Source organism: Bos javanicus, chromosome 27 (genome assembly GCF_032452875.1).
Source record: "Bos javanicus breed banteng chromosome 27, ARS-OSU_banteng_1.0, whole genome shotgun sequence".
In the NCBI taxonomy this organism is placed as follows: Eukaryota; Metazoa; Chordata; class Mammalia; order Artiodactyla; family Bovidae; genus Bos; species Bos javanicus.
The window spans coordinates 14749191-14767383 of NC_083894.1; the positions used below are offsets into that span (position 1 = coordinate 14749191).

An 18193-nucleotide genomic window follows, 5' to 3' on the forward strand; every position below is an offset into this window, starting at 1 on the left:
TATGTTCCCTGCTCCAAGGCCCTGCCAGAGTTCTCTTATCAAATTCACATACTATACTGTTCCCTCCTTCCTTAAGACCTTCCAGTGACTTCTAGTTCCTCTCAGGATAAGAATACATTTTTCAGTTGGCCCATGCAAGGAGCCCGGCCTGACCTCAGCTTCTCTCCACCCCACCCACACCCCGTCGATCCTCCTCTCTTGGTTTTTTGAACCTTCCAAGCTCCTCTCATTCCTTAACATCTGCTCAGATCGGATGCTCCTTCTACCACTACCCTCCCGCCATGCCCTCAGGTGTTAACGTACATCGCCCTCTAGGGTGAAACCAGATCCCCTATTAGATGAGATCATAAGGCAATCGACTTTTCGTCACTATACTTTAAAGAAGTGGACTTTTCATTTATCCGGGCAAGTATTAGATTATCATCTGTCTCCTGGACTGGATGGATGGTAAATTCCCTGGGGGAGGGGGGCAGAGGCAGGGAGAGCCTGTATCTGGTTTTGCTCACGGCTGTCTCCTGAGAGCTTATTACGGGCCCTGAGTCACACCCTTGTAAGATGTTTTATGAAGAAGCAGATTTGCCATGATTCGTGAAGAATGGGAGTACGTCCCTGGGTTTCTCTTTAGGGCTTTCCAATGACCATAATGGACGTTGCTGAGAAACCTTGGCTGAGACACCATCCTGTGAGAGGAGCCTGGCTGTGGCTGAACAGCTCTGAAGGCTCAGGAGAGCTGGGGGAGCAGTCCGCAGCAGGCAGCACTCCAGAGCGACACCACCCTCCCCAGTCTCTCTGCTGCGGGACTGGCTGAGCCTCGAAAGGAGGCTTTCAAAGATCAATCGTGTCTCTGAGACAACCGCTGACTTGAAATGCTAATGTGTCACCTTTTCCTTGCTGATGCAGACAGACCACGGCAGCAGTGGCGCAGACCTGACCCCCAGGTACCAACAAACAAAGCAAAGCATCCCAGGTGCGCTCAACCCAGAGTTGTTGTTCAGTCACCAAGCCGTGTCCGAATCTTTGTGACCCCATGGACTGCAGCACACCAGGCTTCCCTGTCCTTCACTGTCTCCCTGAGTTTGCTCCAACTCGTGTCTGTTGAGTCAGTGATGCCATCCAGAGACTCTCAGAAAATTCTGACCCAAGCCTACTCTTGGCAGACAACATGAATCAGAGGGTTAGGGGGGCTGTTATTGATACTTTGATGAGTTTTTAAGACATGTTTCTCTCACATTGGGAAAAAAAGCCCAAATCTCCTAGATATTATAGATGTATATATGTTGTCATGTCAAAGACCATCTGGTATTTCTCATCACTACATTCTCTTGTATTTATGAGCGCTGAATTGTGAGTATAGTATGTATGTGTTTGTTTTTCTAGCAAAAAAAAAAACAACAACAACTCAAAAAACAAAGAACATAGTTTTGATCAGTTTCCTAAAGAGATCTTGATTTATAAGTGTAGGTAACTGAAAATTACTTACTGACTAAAGCCTCTTTGGGTCCTAAAATTGCAACCACCTTAAAGATCAATGCCAAACTGGCAGCGTTACTGGAAAATTTAGTGAAAATCTGGGTCCCTGTGTTTGAATGTTTGAAAAAAAATTCCAGCCTTTAATCTAGATGTTTGGAGTCACATATAGATAGAATCCAAGAACTTACACATTAGCATGATTGATGCTGGGCTCCTAGACTGCCCCCAGCCTAAGTTGATTCATCTAAGTTTGGCCAAGGGAAAGCTGTCAGGGACGTAGCATGGTGGGGCAGGGCAAGATGCTGTGAACAGTCCGCAAGTCCTGATCAGTAGCCAGGAAGTGTCTCCTCACTTATCCAGACTAAATCAACTTGATTTTAATAACCCAAACTGGAAGCTTCCTTGGTGGCTCAGACAGTAAAGAATCTATCTGCAATGTGGGAGGCCTGGGTTTGATCCCTGGGTTGGGAAGATCCCCTGGAGGAGGGCATGGCAACCCACTCCAGTATTCTTGCCTGGAGAATCCTCATGGACAGAGGAGCCTAGTGGGCTACAGTCCATGGGGTCACAAAGAGTCAGACACGACTGAGTGACTGAGCAGGCACAAAATGGACTGGAGCTGGGTCACATACCCACCTGTTAACTCCCCACCCAGCCCACCTCTGGGAGGCAGGGGAGAAGCCGGTTGGAAATGTGTCTTTCCCCACATAAGGTGTCTTATTTGTCTCAACACCTGCACAGGATAGAGGCCATATCCACACTCAACACCATCCCTAGCTGTATGAACATTTGCCCCCAGTTCTTCCTGACTGCTTGGTGTTATGGAGTTAGTGCTGCAAAATCATGACTGAAGATGTAAACTCAGAGTCTTCAGATGCTTGCTCCAGGAGTTTTAACCACAGACTCCTAAAAGGCTGCTGATTTTGTTCCTTTGGGGAGGTTTCATCAGAGTCATGAGAATAAACTTAAAAACTTCTGCCATTGTGTGAAGTAACCTCAGTTGTAGACAGAGCTCAGATTCTATCTCCATGCAATGGTTTACTTACCCTCTATCCCCCCATGTCACCTCCTCTCCTCAGGGCATCCTTCTCCTTGGTTTGGTCTCCATCTGAGGTAAATATTGGAGATTGTTCTTTTCCCCCACTCAATAAAACCCCCTGGACTTTGAACCAGAGGTATGGAACAGGAATAAAGTTAGGGGATGATACACCCTCAACTCATCCTTCACAGAGCACTCCTAGATCCTGGCTGATCTGGGATCTAGGAGTGCTCTGATCAGGGTCAAATACTTCCCTCCAAGTATTTGATTTAGGGCCTGGAATCATTTCCTGAGGGGATCATCTCCCTGCTGCACAGCTCCATGGCACCACTGGGTGGGGAAATAAAGGCTCTGTTTACAATATTAAATTTCTCAAGACTTGAGGTGGGGTCCTTTGGACTCTTCACCAGTGATCAATTTTTCAGTCTGCCGCTTTATCTACCTGACAGGAAGACTTGAACTCCTGCCATTTCTAAATTGCACTTCTAAATATTGACTTCATGGCGAGACTCGAAGTGTCATAACACAGCTCACTGGAGCAACGAAGATTTCCCAGGCCTCGTCAAGAGGTCTGTACAATGTCCAGTGGGAAGTGGAGAGGGGAGAGGAGGATTTGAGAAGAAAAAACCAAGTCACATTTGGAAGAAACGCCACTGCACTCTGCTTAATCTTGCAGAGACCAAGGACCACATCGGGCCAGGCGCTGTGTCTGGAGGGGGCTGAGGCGGGAAGGGAAAGGACAGCAGGGGCCGTTAATGCCTCGGCAGTCAGCCAGTAAGAACGGAGGGGCTGGAGCATGCCGGACGTGGGCTGGGCGGCAGGGCCTTCAGAGCCAGCGGGTTCTCAAGGAATCTGAATTTGTGGATCCAATTTACAAGGACTAGACGGTGTCTAAGAAGCCAGAGACTTTTCATCCAATTTCTGTCAAGACTTCCACACAGCCAGACAGTTAGCTCATCTTTGTTTGGAGGAAACTCTAGGAGGTTATCTTTCTTAGCTTCTGCCCTCCTGACAGGTAACACCTTAAACTGACCTCAAGGTGTATTTGTCATGTCACATTAGCTGGGACTCAGAGAAAGTGACTGGCTTTTTTTGCCCTTCAGGAGCCATTTTGGAGGTGCAGCAAGATACTTTACATGCAAACTAGCGTCAAGACTTTGTAGCTACTCGGTGATATATAAATTCAAATTGTTGATTATGGTTATGGAGCCAGGTGCCCCAAGGTGAGATCAAGAGCAATGCTCTGTAATAAGGCAGAGAGAAGTCTGAAATATGGCAACTGTCTCCCTTAGGGTCTTCCCCCGCCTTTCCGCGAGCATCGGCATCCAAAGCCACCCAAAAGGTCATGGGAGAGGGGGAACATAGGCAGATGAAGCATGTGGGGAGAGGGGAGGAGATTCCGGGGGAGGTCCTCTTCAAGGCAGGAAGAACTCAAGTTCTAAGACATGGAAAGTTAAATTAACCCGATACCGTGGAAGGTGACCCTTATAGCACTGGGGCAATATTCATCTTGATGGTCTGTTCTGAGATGGTCCCTAAGACAGTGCAATCCGTCTGTGCCTCTCCTGGGCCTGTGCACCAGGATCTTGTGCTTTTCGATGCCGATTACTGAGAATGACCTCAAAATGTAGCAGCGTTTTGCTCCAGACCTCATCACATTGTGCTGAACCTGAGCTTGCCTCCTCTCGGAGTCTGATTAGCTTGGCTGAGGCACCCACTTGTTTTCTTAATCTTAAGTCCAACTGTTTGAAAAATGGAGCCTCCATTTAAGGTGATGGCATCTTCTAAACCCTACCCTTGCTTGAAAGCTTCTTCTCACATCAGCCAAGGTAGCCATTAGGGACCAAACCCCAGGTGTCTCCTGAAGCAACTCTAATACTCCCCCAACTCTTCATCTGCCAGCAGGACTGGTCTATCTGTTAACTGCTGGGAGGTGAAGTAGCAGATATGATATGAAAGCCGCCCTGGTCGTCCCAGGCTCACCTGTGGACACTACTCACTACTCGGTGGTGGCTTTAGACCACTTGCCACAGAATGGCAGGTCGCCCTGTTCTCCATCTGTCTGTGTTCCACGCTCCTCCTCCAGGAGCTGGCATGGCCTTGAATGCCCTGAACCACTCTCCATGGGACCGCCGCCAACCAGCATCCTCCAAACTCCTGCTCAAGGCCCACGTCCTCGATGTGGGCCACCTGTGACTCAGCCTGGGCTTACTCACCCTTCTCTCCAGGCTCCCCCATTCCCCCAGAACCTGCCATGCTCTCACCATTTCATCAGGCTGCTTTGCCACCAGCAAAATCCCTCCAGCAGCTTCTCCACTTGTATCCGTTCATTTCTTCTAGGCCTCCCCCATCTCTCCTTCCACAAGAACAATCATCTAGGATTGTACCATGAAGCAACAGGAAAAAGTGTCTGCAGCCACGTGCATGAAAAAGTCAAATTGCCCACTTGCCTAGCAACACGTCCCATCAATGGGAAGACAGAGGTGGGTCGATTATTTCGTTGTCATGGAATCCTGTCATCCTTAATGACAGAGTTTTGGCTGACAAAATGAGAGCCTCCCGGACTTCCCTGGTGGTCTAGTGGTTCAGACTCTGCGCTTCCACTGCAGGGAGCACAGGTTCGATCCCTGGTTGGGGAAACTAAGATCCCACAAGCCATGTGGTGCAGCCAGAAAGAAAAAGATGAGAGATGCTGAAGCCTCCTTTCGGCCTCCAAGACAGTCTGCTGCCGCTGCTGCTGCTAAGTCGCTTCAGTCGTGTCTGACTTTGTGTGACCCCAGAGACGGCAGCCCACCAGGCTCCCCCGTCCCTGGGATTCTCCAGGCAAGAACACTGGAGTGGGTTGCCATTTCCTTCTCCAGTGCATGAAAGTGAAAAAATAAAGTGAAGTCGCTCAGTCGTGTCCGACTCTTAGTGACCCCATGGACTGCAGCCCACCAGGCCCCTCCATCCATGGGATTTCCCAGGCAAGAGTCCTGGAGTGGGGTGCCATTGCCTTCCCCGCCAGGACAGTCTACATGACTGCTTATCTCCCTCATTGAAGTAAGTTAAGTCTTTCAGTTTCTCACTGACCTACCATCTGCAGGCAGACTTTTAATACAGAGGCTTCATTTAATGCACAACCAAAAAGTTGCAAGAGCTTTGAACTCTCTTTTCAGTATTGTAGGAGATCTCAAAATCTATAGAACTGGTACTCTAAATTCTTTTGTAAAGCAAATAAGCACCCTATTACTTATCTCTCTTGGGTATCCAAAATTTTGCCCATGAAAATGCATGCTATACTGCAGAAATATTGCTGAACCAAGGATAGTAAGAGATGGCATAGTGTCTGGTCTGATGCTACTGTTCAAACCAAAATATAAAGGACATTTCCCTGGTGGTTAAGAATCTGCCTGCCAATTCTGGGGACACAGGTTTGATCCCTGGTCTGGGAACTAAGATCCCACATGCCACAGGGCAACAAAATATAGAGGAACACTTCCATAAGCCATTTTTTGAACAAAGATCCCACTTTTCCAAAGCCTGGCTTGGTCTTCAAACACATCTATGTGCAGCAAAATATAAAGGAACACTTCCATAAGGTGCTTTTTGAACAAAGATCCCAGTTTTTCAAACCCTGGCTTGGTCTTCAAACACCTCCCCGTGCATGCTTGTCCTGAGAGACGCCACTGTACTTTGAGGTTTGGGAGGCTGGAGTGGCCTGGAGGTCAGCACACTCACCTGGCCAGTAGTACATGTAGACCTTCCTCTTGGCCTTGGTCAGAGTGACCCACAGAGGTTCTGATCCGTTCCACCAAAGGGGCAGCCGGCTGTCTCTGTTGATACCTAAGTCAAATGATTTGTTGGTGTCGGGGTCCCACATGTAGTTCCCAGTCATCTGATGGACCTCACAGTGGCGACCTGCATTAACGAAGACACAAGGCTGTCGGTTTATTGCTCTGGTGTTTTTACATGTCATCTTTATTTTCTGAATTTATAAGCCATTCACGCTCATTTAGGGAGCAGAGAACAGCATACATTCTTGGTTTTTTATATTATTATTATTTTTTTTAAAATCATAGATGTTTCTTTTCTCTTAGATTATACCATAAAGGCAAACAACCCAGTAAGAAGTCCAATACTGACTGACGATGGGCCATCTCAAGTGAAAGTAATTGGCCAAGTCTGAAGCTATTTTAAGTTAAACTGAGACCATCGTGTGTAAAACCTGACCCATTGTTCGTGGCTCGACATCTAGAAAAGAATCAGTGTGCACACTGTAGATTCCCGTGGGCTTGGGTTATGTTCTCAGCCCAGAGTTCTCTCCGCAGCCTTTCCAAGCCCTCCTCCCACCGGATCACGAATCCAGACGCCATGGAGTTTGTTCCCATTTTTCCCAGATAAAGAGGAGTTATCGCTTCAAGTGCCGAATGATGACAGAACCCCTGATGTTTGGAACAGAATGGTGAAAAACAGACTCCGCTTTGAAAAACAAAGCAAGAAAACAGCCCTCCCAGTGGAGTGTGGCATAGACACGAGAGGAGCCTCTGTTGGGTGCAGAAGTGAAAGACACAGCGCTTGGACTCATTTGAAACATGAGGCTTAAATTATTTATTTTGGAGCAATCTGTTACATCTTTAAAGTAAAAATAACACAAACATTGGCGAGTGCATCAAAAATTGCTGCGATTTTAGTGAGCATCATTTGGCACCGGGATGAAACACGCTTCATCGAGCTCACTGACGATGTTTCATCAAAGTGGCTTTTTTGTTCCCTTGTTTGTTTGCTGTTGTTCTTTCTTTTTGCCAGCGCCTACTCCTCAACACCCACACTTTACTTTTAATCAAACCAGGAGAAACCATAAAATATAATTTTGAAAATTTGTAGACTCAAAATATCCCAAAGTAAAAACCTTTTATTTCATCATAGAAACTCAGGCGTTCCACAAGTGATGTTTTCAATTTAAAGCCCAGAGAGCCAAACACAATTATTTTTGCCCAAAACTATAGAGTTAGTTTTTTGACTCTGACCAAAGCTTTCACATGTGAATTGACAGAATTAACAAATAAATAAAAACTTTGAGCAAATTATCCAATGACTAAAGAACTTCTTCGTTTCATTTATTCCTCCAACTAACATTTATTAAATGCTCCTATGGACTGTACATTGTGATAGATGTAGAGATTCACATTTGAATAAATGTGGTCCCCATACTCAAGTACCTTGTTATGAGTGTTGCTGTTTAGTTGCTAAGTTGTGTTCGACTCTTTGCTCCCCCGTGGACTGTAGCCCTCCAGGCTCCTCCGTCCATGGGATTAGCCAGGCAAGAATACTGGAGTGAGTTGCCATTTCCTTCCCCAGAGGATCTTCCCCACCCAGGGCTTGAACCCACGTCTCCTGCACTGGCAACTGGATTCTTTACCGCTGAACCACCAGGGAAGCCCTGGTGTTGTACAGCGTTGGCCAAAAAGTTCGAATAGTAGGGAGAGGGGTGTGTGTGTGTGCGTGCGTGCAGCAGTCTCTACTTTTAATTGGAACTGTTTCGAGTACTCTAGAAGAAATGCATGAAACCCAGATGAAAGCAGGGGCTAATATGATTCAGTTTTGAAAATGTGCTGTATTCAGAGAAGCATGAAGCAATTAAAACAAAATTTTTTTTAAATATTTACAACTTCTGTCCTTTACTTGTATGTCTCAGAAACCCTACAATATCATTTGATGAAATTTCCCTCTTCTTTTCAACACTCACATTCAACCCTCTAGACCCAAAGTTTACAGGCTTTCTCACTATCCTTTGCTCTTTCCCTCATGGGTGAAAAGTGATGGCCTCCCCTAGACTGTAGAGCTGTGATGTGACTGGATTATGGGGTGTGTGTGTGTGTGTGTGTGTGTGTGTGCACATGTATGTGTGAGAGAGGGAGGCAGAGAGAGAATATTCTCCTGGAGAATTTCTGCTAAACTAAATTCTCTACCTCTCCCCCTTGTATTTTTTAAATACCCATAAGGCCTCACTGAGAGCTAGGATCTGTGTGTGCAGCTGACACACAGCTCTACCATATTTTCACATTTCAGATGATGAGGTCTTCTTTCCTGTGGTCATCTGGGTCTCTTCACTTTTTCCCTAAAGGGTCTTTGGTTCTCAACAATAGGTAGGACCTAGCATTAGCTTTTGTATCTTCTTTCCATACCAATTGGTCATGGTGCCTGTAGACTCTGGTGAACCTCAGAGACCTTGATTACGGCCCTCTCCAGGGGAGTGCCTTTGAGACAAGACCTCCAGAGATGGCTTTGGTCACCACCAGCACCCAGGCTGGTCCGGGCTGGCCCAGAGGGACACATCCCTTCTAAAGGGAGCTCAGACCTCAGCAGGTAAATCATCCATCCCCACTGTCCCGAGACCCAACCCCTGTCCAGAGGATGAAAGACGTGAGCATCAGTGGGGAGGGTCCCGACCACTTCATGGGACAGGATGGTGCCCAAGAAGATCCCAGACCCAGTGGTTTCCCTTCTATCATTAAAGGGTTTCGAAGTGAAGAGGGAGATCTTTCAACAAGAAGGTCATCTTGGAACCTTGTTCAGAAAGTGGGTTTTGTTCTTTGGGGCTTCCCCGATAGCTCAGTTGGTAAAGGATCCACCTCCAATGCGGGAGACCCCGGTTTGCGTCCTGGTTTGGGAAGACCCGCTGGAGAAGGGAAAGGCTATCCACTCTGGCTTTCCTTCTATGATTAAAGGGTTTCAAAGTGATGAGGGGGCTCTTTCAACAAGAAGGTCATCTCGGAACCCTGTTCGGAAAGTGGGTTTTATTCTTTTAGTGGATTGGGCCTTGAGTTGAAGTGAGAGGGTGTATTCTTCAAAGGCTTAATCACAGATGCCGGGCTGGCCCCCAGGGGCATCCCTTTGTTCTGGGAAGCAGTGCCTTTCAGGGAAGCCAGCAGGAGACAGTCGCTCTCCATCTCCTCGTCTGCTCAAATCTTCTCTCCCAGCTGAGCTGATTTTCCTTTGCATGAATATATGAAGGCTGGCAGTCTGGCTGTGACAGTCTGAGTCTGCTCTTCCTCAAGCTGGTTTCCTTACCCACCCTGGCCTTCTCTCGCTCTTTTGTTTTTATTGCTTGGGCAAAAGCGGAAAAGAACAGAACAGAACGGAGCACAGTGTACCGGCTTCTGCAGCCCACAAGCTCTCCTCTCCATATTTCTGCCTGACCCGTGTCTATTTTAATGCATCTGCAACTCTTCTCGATTTTTCTCTGCTCTTTCTAAATGGAGCCTCCGGTAGTTTGATTACTCGGACCCTTTGCTCAAAACATCAGTAGAAACTTTCTTGACACCATCACAAACCACAAATCCCAGGTGGATTTCAGATACAGTGTTAAGGAAGATCTGCCTCCTCTCCCTCCTCCCCCACCTCCTCCAAATGCAGCTCTGTACACACATACGCCTATGAATACATACATGAATTGGAGAAGGGAATGGCAACCCACTCCAGTATTGTTGCCTGGAAAATCCCATGGACAGAGGAGCTGGTGGTACAGTCCATGGGGTCGCAAAGAGTCGGACCTGTCTTAGCAACTAAACCACCACCACCACATAGATGAATACCTGGCACATAGTAAAACCTCTGAACATTAACTTACATTATTAATATGAAGGTAGAGAGTCACACCGACAAATGGAATCTGGAGATCAGTTGGAGCCTCCTTTCTTCTGAGCTCTCTACGTGACTTATCCCAACCCCATTTCCACTGAATTCTTGCACTTCCCCATGACACTCAGTACATCGCAGGCATCTCTCCTTCTAGACTCCTGCTGCCATGACATATGGCACCCCAGAAGTGACGCTCACTGCGTGGCACAAAGAAACCCGCTCACATGAAATATACATGAGTCGGGTAAACTTAACTGGGGATTCAGTGGGGTGTGAAGAGGAAGACTGAGAGCAGTGCAAAGAACTGCGGATTGAGGGTCAGACATCCGTGTTCTTAAAAGTCCTTTCAGCTACCCCCACCAAGGTTTCCTCCTTGGCCCCTCACTCAAAAAACTCTGGCCTTGTACACCTTACTGATTCATCTCTGCTACACAGCACCTACCTCCAAAGTTTCTCCCTGAATTTCAAAGTTCTCTCAAAAGCAGTTCAGCCCTCCAGAGCTCCTGCATCACTCCTAAGTCTGCGTAGCTCATTAGCTTATGCATGCATGCTAAGTCGCTCAATCCTATCCGACTCTTTTTGACCCCATGGACTCTGGCCTGCCAGGCACCTCTGTCCATGGGATTCTCTAGGCAAGAATACTGGAGTGGATTGCCATGCCTCCTCCAGGAGATCTTCCCAACCCAGGGATTGAACCCAATTCTCTTATGTCTCCTGCATTGGCAGTTGGAGAGTCTCAGCTGGAGACTGAACTGAACTGATAAGCTAATGAGGGCTTCTCACTAGTGCCTCTTGGGAAGGCCTCATTAGCTTATCAGTTCAGTTCAGTTCAGTTGCTCAGTCGTGTCCAACTCTTTGCAACCCCATGGACTGCAGCACGCCAGGCTTCCCTGTCCATCACCAACTCCCAGAGTTTACTCAAACTCATGTCCATTGAGTCAGTGATGCCATCCAACCATCTCATCCTCTGTCGTCCCCTTCTCCTCCTGCCTTCAGTCTTTCCCAGCCTCAGTGTCTTTTCCAATGAGTCGGTTCTTAGCATCAGGTGACCAAAGTATCGGAGTTTCAGCTTCAGCATCAGTCCTTCCAATGCATATTCAGTACTGATTTCCTTTAGGATGGACTGGTTGGATCTCCTTGCAGTCCAAGGGACTCTCAATTGAGAGTCTTCTCCAACACCACAGTTTAAAAGTATCAATTCGTCTGCGCTCAGCTTTCTTTATAGCACAACTCTCATATCCATACATGACTACTGGAAAAACCAAAGCTTTGACTAGACGGAACTCTGTTGGTAAAGTAATGTCTCTACTTTTTAATGTGCTGTCTATGTTGGTCACAACTTTTCTTCCAAGGAGCAAGAGTCTTTTAAGTTATTAGTTTATAGAATCCTTTAAAAAATGGGGGCAAGGGGAAGGAAGGAAGAAAATAAGGAAGGACAAAAAGGAAAAAAAAAAAAGAAAATGTTTCTTTGAATAGGAACTGCCCACTTCAGAAGGCCATTCTAGTTAGAGTTGTTATATTTATTTTAGCCCCCCCAAAAAATGTTGTAAGATTCCCAGTTAAATTTGAGTTTCAAATAAACAATTTTTTACTATAAATATATCCCCATTATTCCATGGAATATACTTCTCCTAAAAAATTCTTTGTTGTTTACCTAAACTTCTAATTTAACTGAGTATCCTGTATCTTATCTGGCAATTCTAGAGAAAGCATTCTTTATTTGCTCCTATTTCATAGTCACAGTGAAGGAGAAGACGTGAAATCAGGAGGTACTCAACTGAGGTGATAGCATGTGCAAATAATGATGAGACGAGGGGGCGAACATTTTAGTCAGGCAAAATGTAGAACTTTCCACTCTACCACTCAGGGCTCCCTTTCCTGGGAAGATAAGATCTCCTTAATGACACGCTGGGCTAGTACAATACAAAACAGTCGGAGCTTCACTCAGCCAAGGTCCTGGCATGACACATGTATGTTGTCCAAGGGGTTGTTTGCAAAGGGGTGGCCAGGGCCCTGGGGGGCCAATAAGAGACGGTGAAGCAACCGGGGCTTATTCCACTTTCACCCAGCGCGCACCTGTCCCCCCAGGCTTGAAGGGCAGGGGGAGCTGGCGTAGCCAGCAGGGAGCCAGGGGGAAATCAATACCCGGCCTCTGCTGTCCCCCCGATGCTGTCCAGATGAGGCTCTCCGTGAGATCCTCCAGGGGCTCCAGGCAGACCAGAGAAGGGGAGGAGGGCAAAGAGACCAATAGAGAATTCCCAGCACAGCCGCCAAAGAGAATCCTAAGGCATGGGCTTCTCAAGAAAATCAATCGTGTTGATTTCTTAGGTGGAGGAGTGAGTCCTTAACTGGATATGGGGACCTCCTGAGCCTGAGGTCCCGCCACACGGCCTTGTGAGTACATATGCCCCTGCACACATCTCAGGAACGGAAGACACCCCAACTGGCTTCCTGTTCTAACTTGTGCCTGTGTGATACTCAGTCGCTTCAGTTGTGTCTGACTCCGTGCAACCCTATGGACCGTAGCCCTCCAGGCTCCTCTGTCCATGGGATTCTCCAGGCAAGAATACTGGAGTAGGTTGCCATGCCCTCCTGCAGAGGATCTTCCCCACCTAAGGATCAAACTTGCATCTCAGGTTCTTTACCATCTGAGCCACCAGGGAAACCCCTGGCCTAACCCACCACCTGTGAATTCAGAAGTAAGGAATGACTCTCCACATTTTCTAGGTATTAGCTGCAAAGGGGTTGAATATTTTGCTCACTGTCCCAGTGCTAATAAATCATATGTGGACGAGTTGGGGGGTGCAAAGAGATATGAGCGACTCAAACTTGGATTATCTCTTTTTCATCATCATATTCTGGGCACTTCAATTTTCATGGTTGCAATAGATTTAGTGGTTATATTTGCAATCTGGAACATAAAACCATGCTGATTTCAAGATGAGACCTCTTGGCCTTTTTTAGACCATTTATTTATGTCTCTAAATACACATGCTGAGAAACAACAACATAATGAATTCAGTCACTAAACACTCAGGTTCCACAACCAATGAGGAATTTCTCTATTATACAAAAGCTTTCTGAATTCTTGGGGTGTCTAATCACCTTTACAAAGTAATACTAATCTTTAATACTAAGCCATTCACTGTTTTTCTGAAATCCATGTGTTTCCATTAGATGAATATGGCCACGTCTGCTAGATATCAAAACAGCTGGTTGAAAAGTGAAGTCATACTTTAGGCACATCAGTTTAGTCAAAACATAGAGATATAAATACAGCTTACAAAATGTTAATGCGGACTTTGGAAGTGATTCTTTTAGAGTATACACGTTTTCACCCAGAGGCAGCCCTCAGGTGACTTCTGAGTCCAGAGCTGGACGCAGGCCTCTGCAGCCGCACCTGCGGAAGTCTGGGTTATAAGCATGCACGATGGACACCCGGCACCAGCTGTGGGCAAGCTGCCCATCTCTGAGAGGTTGACGGGGATGGTGGAGACAGCATGAGTGCATGGTCAGACGGGTCAGAGTTGGGGTGAAGGGGTCTTCCCCTGTTTCTAGCTGTGGACATTGAGGCTAATCTTTAAATTCTCAGAGCCTCACATTTCCATCTCTAAAATGGGAATAATAATAATACTTCCCTGGCTGGACTGTGATGAGTATTAAAGACAAAAATAGTTTAAAAACATATGTAATGCTTACTATGTTCCAAGGTTTGTTCTAAGTCCACCTGTTACAGGTTGAACGGTACTGTGCTGTGCTTAGTCGCTCAGTCATGTCCTACTCTTTGTGACCCTATGGACTGTAGTCAAATAGGCTCCTCTGTTCATAAGGATTCTCCAGGCAAGAATACTGGAGTGGGTTGTCATGCCCTCCTCAGGTTGAATAGTACCCTCCCCAAAAAGATATATTGAAGTCCTCAATGCCCAGTATCTCAAAAGGTGACCATATTTGGAAAGTGGATCTTTACAGAGGAAATCAAGTTCAAGTGAGGTCACAGGGGGCCCCTAATCCAATCAGACTGATGTCCTTATAAGGGGGGGCATTTAGACATGCGCACAGAGGAAAGATGCTGTAAAGCCACAGGGAGAAGACGGTCATTGACAAGCCAGGGAACACCAGGGACCCCAGAAGCTGGGGGTGGTGAGGAAGGACCCTCCCCTGGCAACTTCAGAGGGACCAGGGCCCTGCCAACTCCTTGGTTTCTGGCTTCTGGCCGCCAGAACAGCAAGACAATGCATTTGTGGTGTTCCAAGGCACCCCACTTGTGGTACTTACAGCAGCTTTAGGAAACCAGCACGTTTAATCTTCACGATCACCTTAACAGGCAAGTACTCACGGTAGGCCCACTTTACAGGTGAAGTAACTGAGGCCCAGTGAGGCCCAGAGAGGTAGATTGATTGAATTCTCACACCGGCAGGAGCCAGGATTCAACCGAGGGAGCCTGGACCCAGAGTCCTCACTCTTGACCACGATGGCCCTCTAACACTAGCTCACCGGGGGTCACCAGTTCACCTGGCACTGGGTACCCCCAAAGCTTTAACAAACCCTCGAGATGGAGCTGCTGCCGCTGCCGGAGCAGCTCTCACGTCATCATACAGCATCCGCCCTCAAGGACCGGTGGACTTCTGGGGACCCTAAGGGATCAGGGGTCAGGTTCCGGGAATCAGCCCACTCAGGAAGCACTTTACCTGGGCTGGAGTTAGACTCAGGAGGGGTCATGACCTGAAGGCCAAAGGTCTGAGCCACCTTGACAGGTGTCTGCTGATCAGCTTAGTAACAGGACTAGTTAGTTACCAGGTCTCGGCCACATTCCCTGTACCTGGAACTAGGTGCTTCCATCTCGTTTAGTCTTCAACACAACTCTGAGAGGCAGATAATACTGTGCTCGTGCGGCAGGTGGGAGAGTAAGGCTCAGAGTGGCTGAGGGGCAAGGTTAGTGCCAGGGAGCTGGCAGGAGAGCAGAGTCCCAGTTCAAAGCCAGGTCTCCGGGACTCAGCGCCCGCACCCTCCCCAGCAGCCTCTGCCCTCCGGCCACTGGGTGCCTCCCCAGCCCACCAGGTCATTTGGGTAGAAACTGCCCCAGATCCAGGGACTGCCTCTGAGGCTCTCCCCAAGGTAATCATAGGGAGGAGCTCGGATCTTCAGAAAAGCCAGACCCGCCTGCTGCTGGCAATTGATTATCATGCACAAACTGTACCATAAATATCTCTGAAGGAGGGGAGACTGCCAAACAAGGGGTGCTAACAAAGCGGATGGGACTCCTACCCCCTTCTCCCTCTGGAAGGTGTCCAGCTGCAGAACGAGAGGCTCCCAAAGGTCTGTGGTGTAGGGGTCTCCAGTTAAAGGGTGCATTTTAGAGACTGAACGTATCTACAGACATCACCTCAAATTGACACGATGCCAGGAAGTAACTGCACGCTGGATTCAGAGCTCGGCAGCCTGAGAACGTTATATAAGCCAGACTTTTCCACCGCTAGACTCCTCTCTGAACTTTTCCATTTGGAGGGTCTAAAGATGAGCTGAGACCCTGTTTAGACTAGTGAGTGTTCAGGAACTACTCAATACCCAAGAGATATGAAGGAATGAAGAGTGCACTGCTCGAAGTACTGACCTAACTCACAAACTTTAATTGGCTTTATGGGTCACCTCTGCTAGGAAATACATCTTATTTTCTTAACTTGCTCCAAGACAGAATTTGGTGTGTTAAAGAAGTGGTTTCGAGAGAAATATGCAAGATCAAGTTGAAAGAAAAATTCACAATTTGCACATCTTTAAATGCAACGACTGATGTATGTGCTAGACACAGTCCTGATTAAGTCTGAGTCACAAATATTGCAAGTCCAAGATAACAGGCTTTGATTATAGTGTGAAGTGTAGGGACTTGCAACAAAAATAACCCCAGAATGTTAAGAGGGGAGAGATTTTTTGATTAGAGATATTCATGCTCAGAGTTTTGAGGTCACTGGACTCAAAAGAATGTATTATTTTTCTGGAATATGCTAGCTTGGTGTAATTATTTAGCAACTAGAAGACAGGTACAGAAACAAAAGTTATTTCCAGAATAAGGACAAAAATGTAAGCTTGGGACTTTTAAACACTCTTTATTTGGGGAAAGCTAATTTTTACCAAAGCTCAAGGATATTTCCAGACAATTTAATCTATCCTCATCTCAGCACAAAGCTGGAAAAGAACTTGAATTGATTACTGTATTTAAGATGGAATCCCTTCTGAAACACACTCCCATTTTATTGAGCATTTCTGTGCCGTGCTGTGCTTAGTCACTCAGTCGTGTCTGACTATTTGCGACCCCATGGACTATAGCCCGCCAGGCTCCTCTGTCCATGAAATTCTCCAGGCAACAATACTGGAGTGGGTCATCATTCCCTTCTTCAGGGGATCTTCCCAACCCAGGGATCAAACCCAGGTCTCCTGCACTGCAGGCAGATTCTTTACAGTCTGAGCCGCCAAGGAATACATCATACACAAGAGAGAGCCCACCAATACCTCGGTCTAGAAGCTTCTTCTCCCTCTCCCTAGTGATATCGCATCCAACTCCGCCCCACTCAGCCACCCTCCCCTCCCGCAGTGACATCAGGTCAGCCACAGTCTTCCTGCTACTAGAGAGGGGTGACTTTGGTATAAAACAGGCTCCAGCCACCTCCCATCCTGTCTGCCTGCAGGTGGTGGGAGGCCCCTTCTGTGTTCCCTCCCCATAAATTCACCCAGGACAGGAGTCTTCCTCCCACCAGCACAGAGGGTTGCTCTAGTTCTCCGGCTGCCCCGACCTGTGACTGGGGCAGGGCTGGGGGTAAGGAGGGGAGTTCAATTCTGTTTAAAAAGGAGGAGGGCACACTTAGGTCCTGGATCCAAGCCATGTTCGACGATCCATCTTTTCAACTGGTGTACAACCTAGAATGGCTAATGGGCGATCTCCAACAACAGATACCAAAACAGTATTGGATCAACCATTAATGACAACAATTGATAGAGAATGATCAAATTCAGCTATTCGGGCATGTGAGGTAATCACAATGTTAATGATTCAACCCAGTCCCTGGTGGCTTAGTTGTTAAAGAATCATCCTGCAGGGCAGGAGACACGGGTTCCATCCCTGAGTTGGGAAGATACCCTGGAGAAGGAAATGACAACCTGCTCCAGTATTCTTGCCTGGGAAATCCCATAGACCAGAGGAGTCTGGCGGGGTACCCTCCATGGGGTCGCAAGAGTCAGACAGAACTTAGTGACTAAACCACCAGTGTGAACCCACCAATCTACAGCAAACAAACAAAAATGCGCATATGTGAAGTATGATGCTAGCCCATGCAAGTTCACTGCCTTGGGTCAGGTGTGGCCATAGTAGTGAGACCGGTCTCCCACATCATGGGATTAAAAAATCAGTTTAGGTCATGGCTGTAGCCACAGCTTATGTGCCCAGGTCAATGAGCGATCTGCATACAAACAGACAGCGTTTGGAGCTGACGCTGCACCTGGCCTAATGATCTGTGTACATAATTCTGCTTAGGTGCTCTTAGCATATATAAAATGTGTTGAAAGATAACTTGCCCTGGGGATGAAAGAGTAACTCAAACAAGCAACTAATCACATGGCTAGGTGTGAGAAGTATCTCTGATGTATTGAGAGCTTCCCAGTCCAAACTGAAGATGTCATCTGAATAGAGGAGCTTTTTGAGTTAAAAATAGAAGCATCAAGAAGGATGAAAACTGGCAGGAACTGAGGACCAGTGAGAAGCACGTGGCCGAGTGGAAAGCACTTTGGAGCCCAACAGATCAAAGTCAGCCCCTGCGCTGGGATCTCACACAAGTCATTTAACTGCAGAGAGCCTCAGCTTTCTCCTCTGAAAAACAATCATACCTTTGTGTGTGCTAAGTCGCTCGGTCGTGTCCGATTCTTTGGGAACCCATGGACTGTAGCCCATTCTGCTCCTTTGCACGTGGTGTTTTCCCAGGCAAGAATACTGGAGTGGGCTGCCATTTCCTACTCCAGGGGATACTGCCAATCCAGGGATCGAACCCTAGTCTCTTGGGTCTCCTGCAATAGCAG

At 47.2% G+C, this 18193-nt stretch overlaps 1 protein-coding gene and 1 long non-coding RNA gene across 9 annotated transcripts in view; one reads left to right on the forward strand and one right to left on the reverse strand.

The window, feature by feature from the left end:
- The window catches only part of LOC133239867 (uncharacterized), a 33477-nt gene extending 25914 nt beyond the window's left edge, over window positions 1-7563 (forward strand). Inside the window, exons 2-3 of the long non-coding RNA XR_009734018.1 lie at window positions 4850-4992; window positions 6589-7563. This is a non-coding gene — a long non-coding RNA (uncharacterized LOC133239867). The remainder of the gene's footprint in view (window positions 1-4849; window positions 4993-6588) is intronic.
- Window positions 1-18193, reverse strand: part of ENPP6 (ectonucleotide pyrophosphatase/phosphodiesterase 6) — a 131459-nt gene that overhangs the window by 43388 nt on the left and 69878 nt on the right. For all 8 annotated transcript variants that reach the window (XM_061404146.1, XM_061404147.1, XM_061404144.1 and 5 more), the window contains one exon: window positions 6230-6409. In XM_061404146.1, coding sequence (XP_061260130.1) covers window positions 6230-6386 — 157 coding nt within the window. In that variant the 5' untranslated portion in view covers window positions 6387-6409. The remainder of the gene's footprint in view (window positions 1-6229; window positions 6410-18193) is intronic.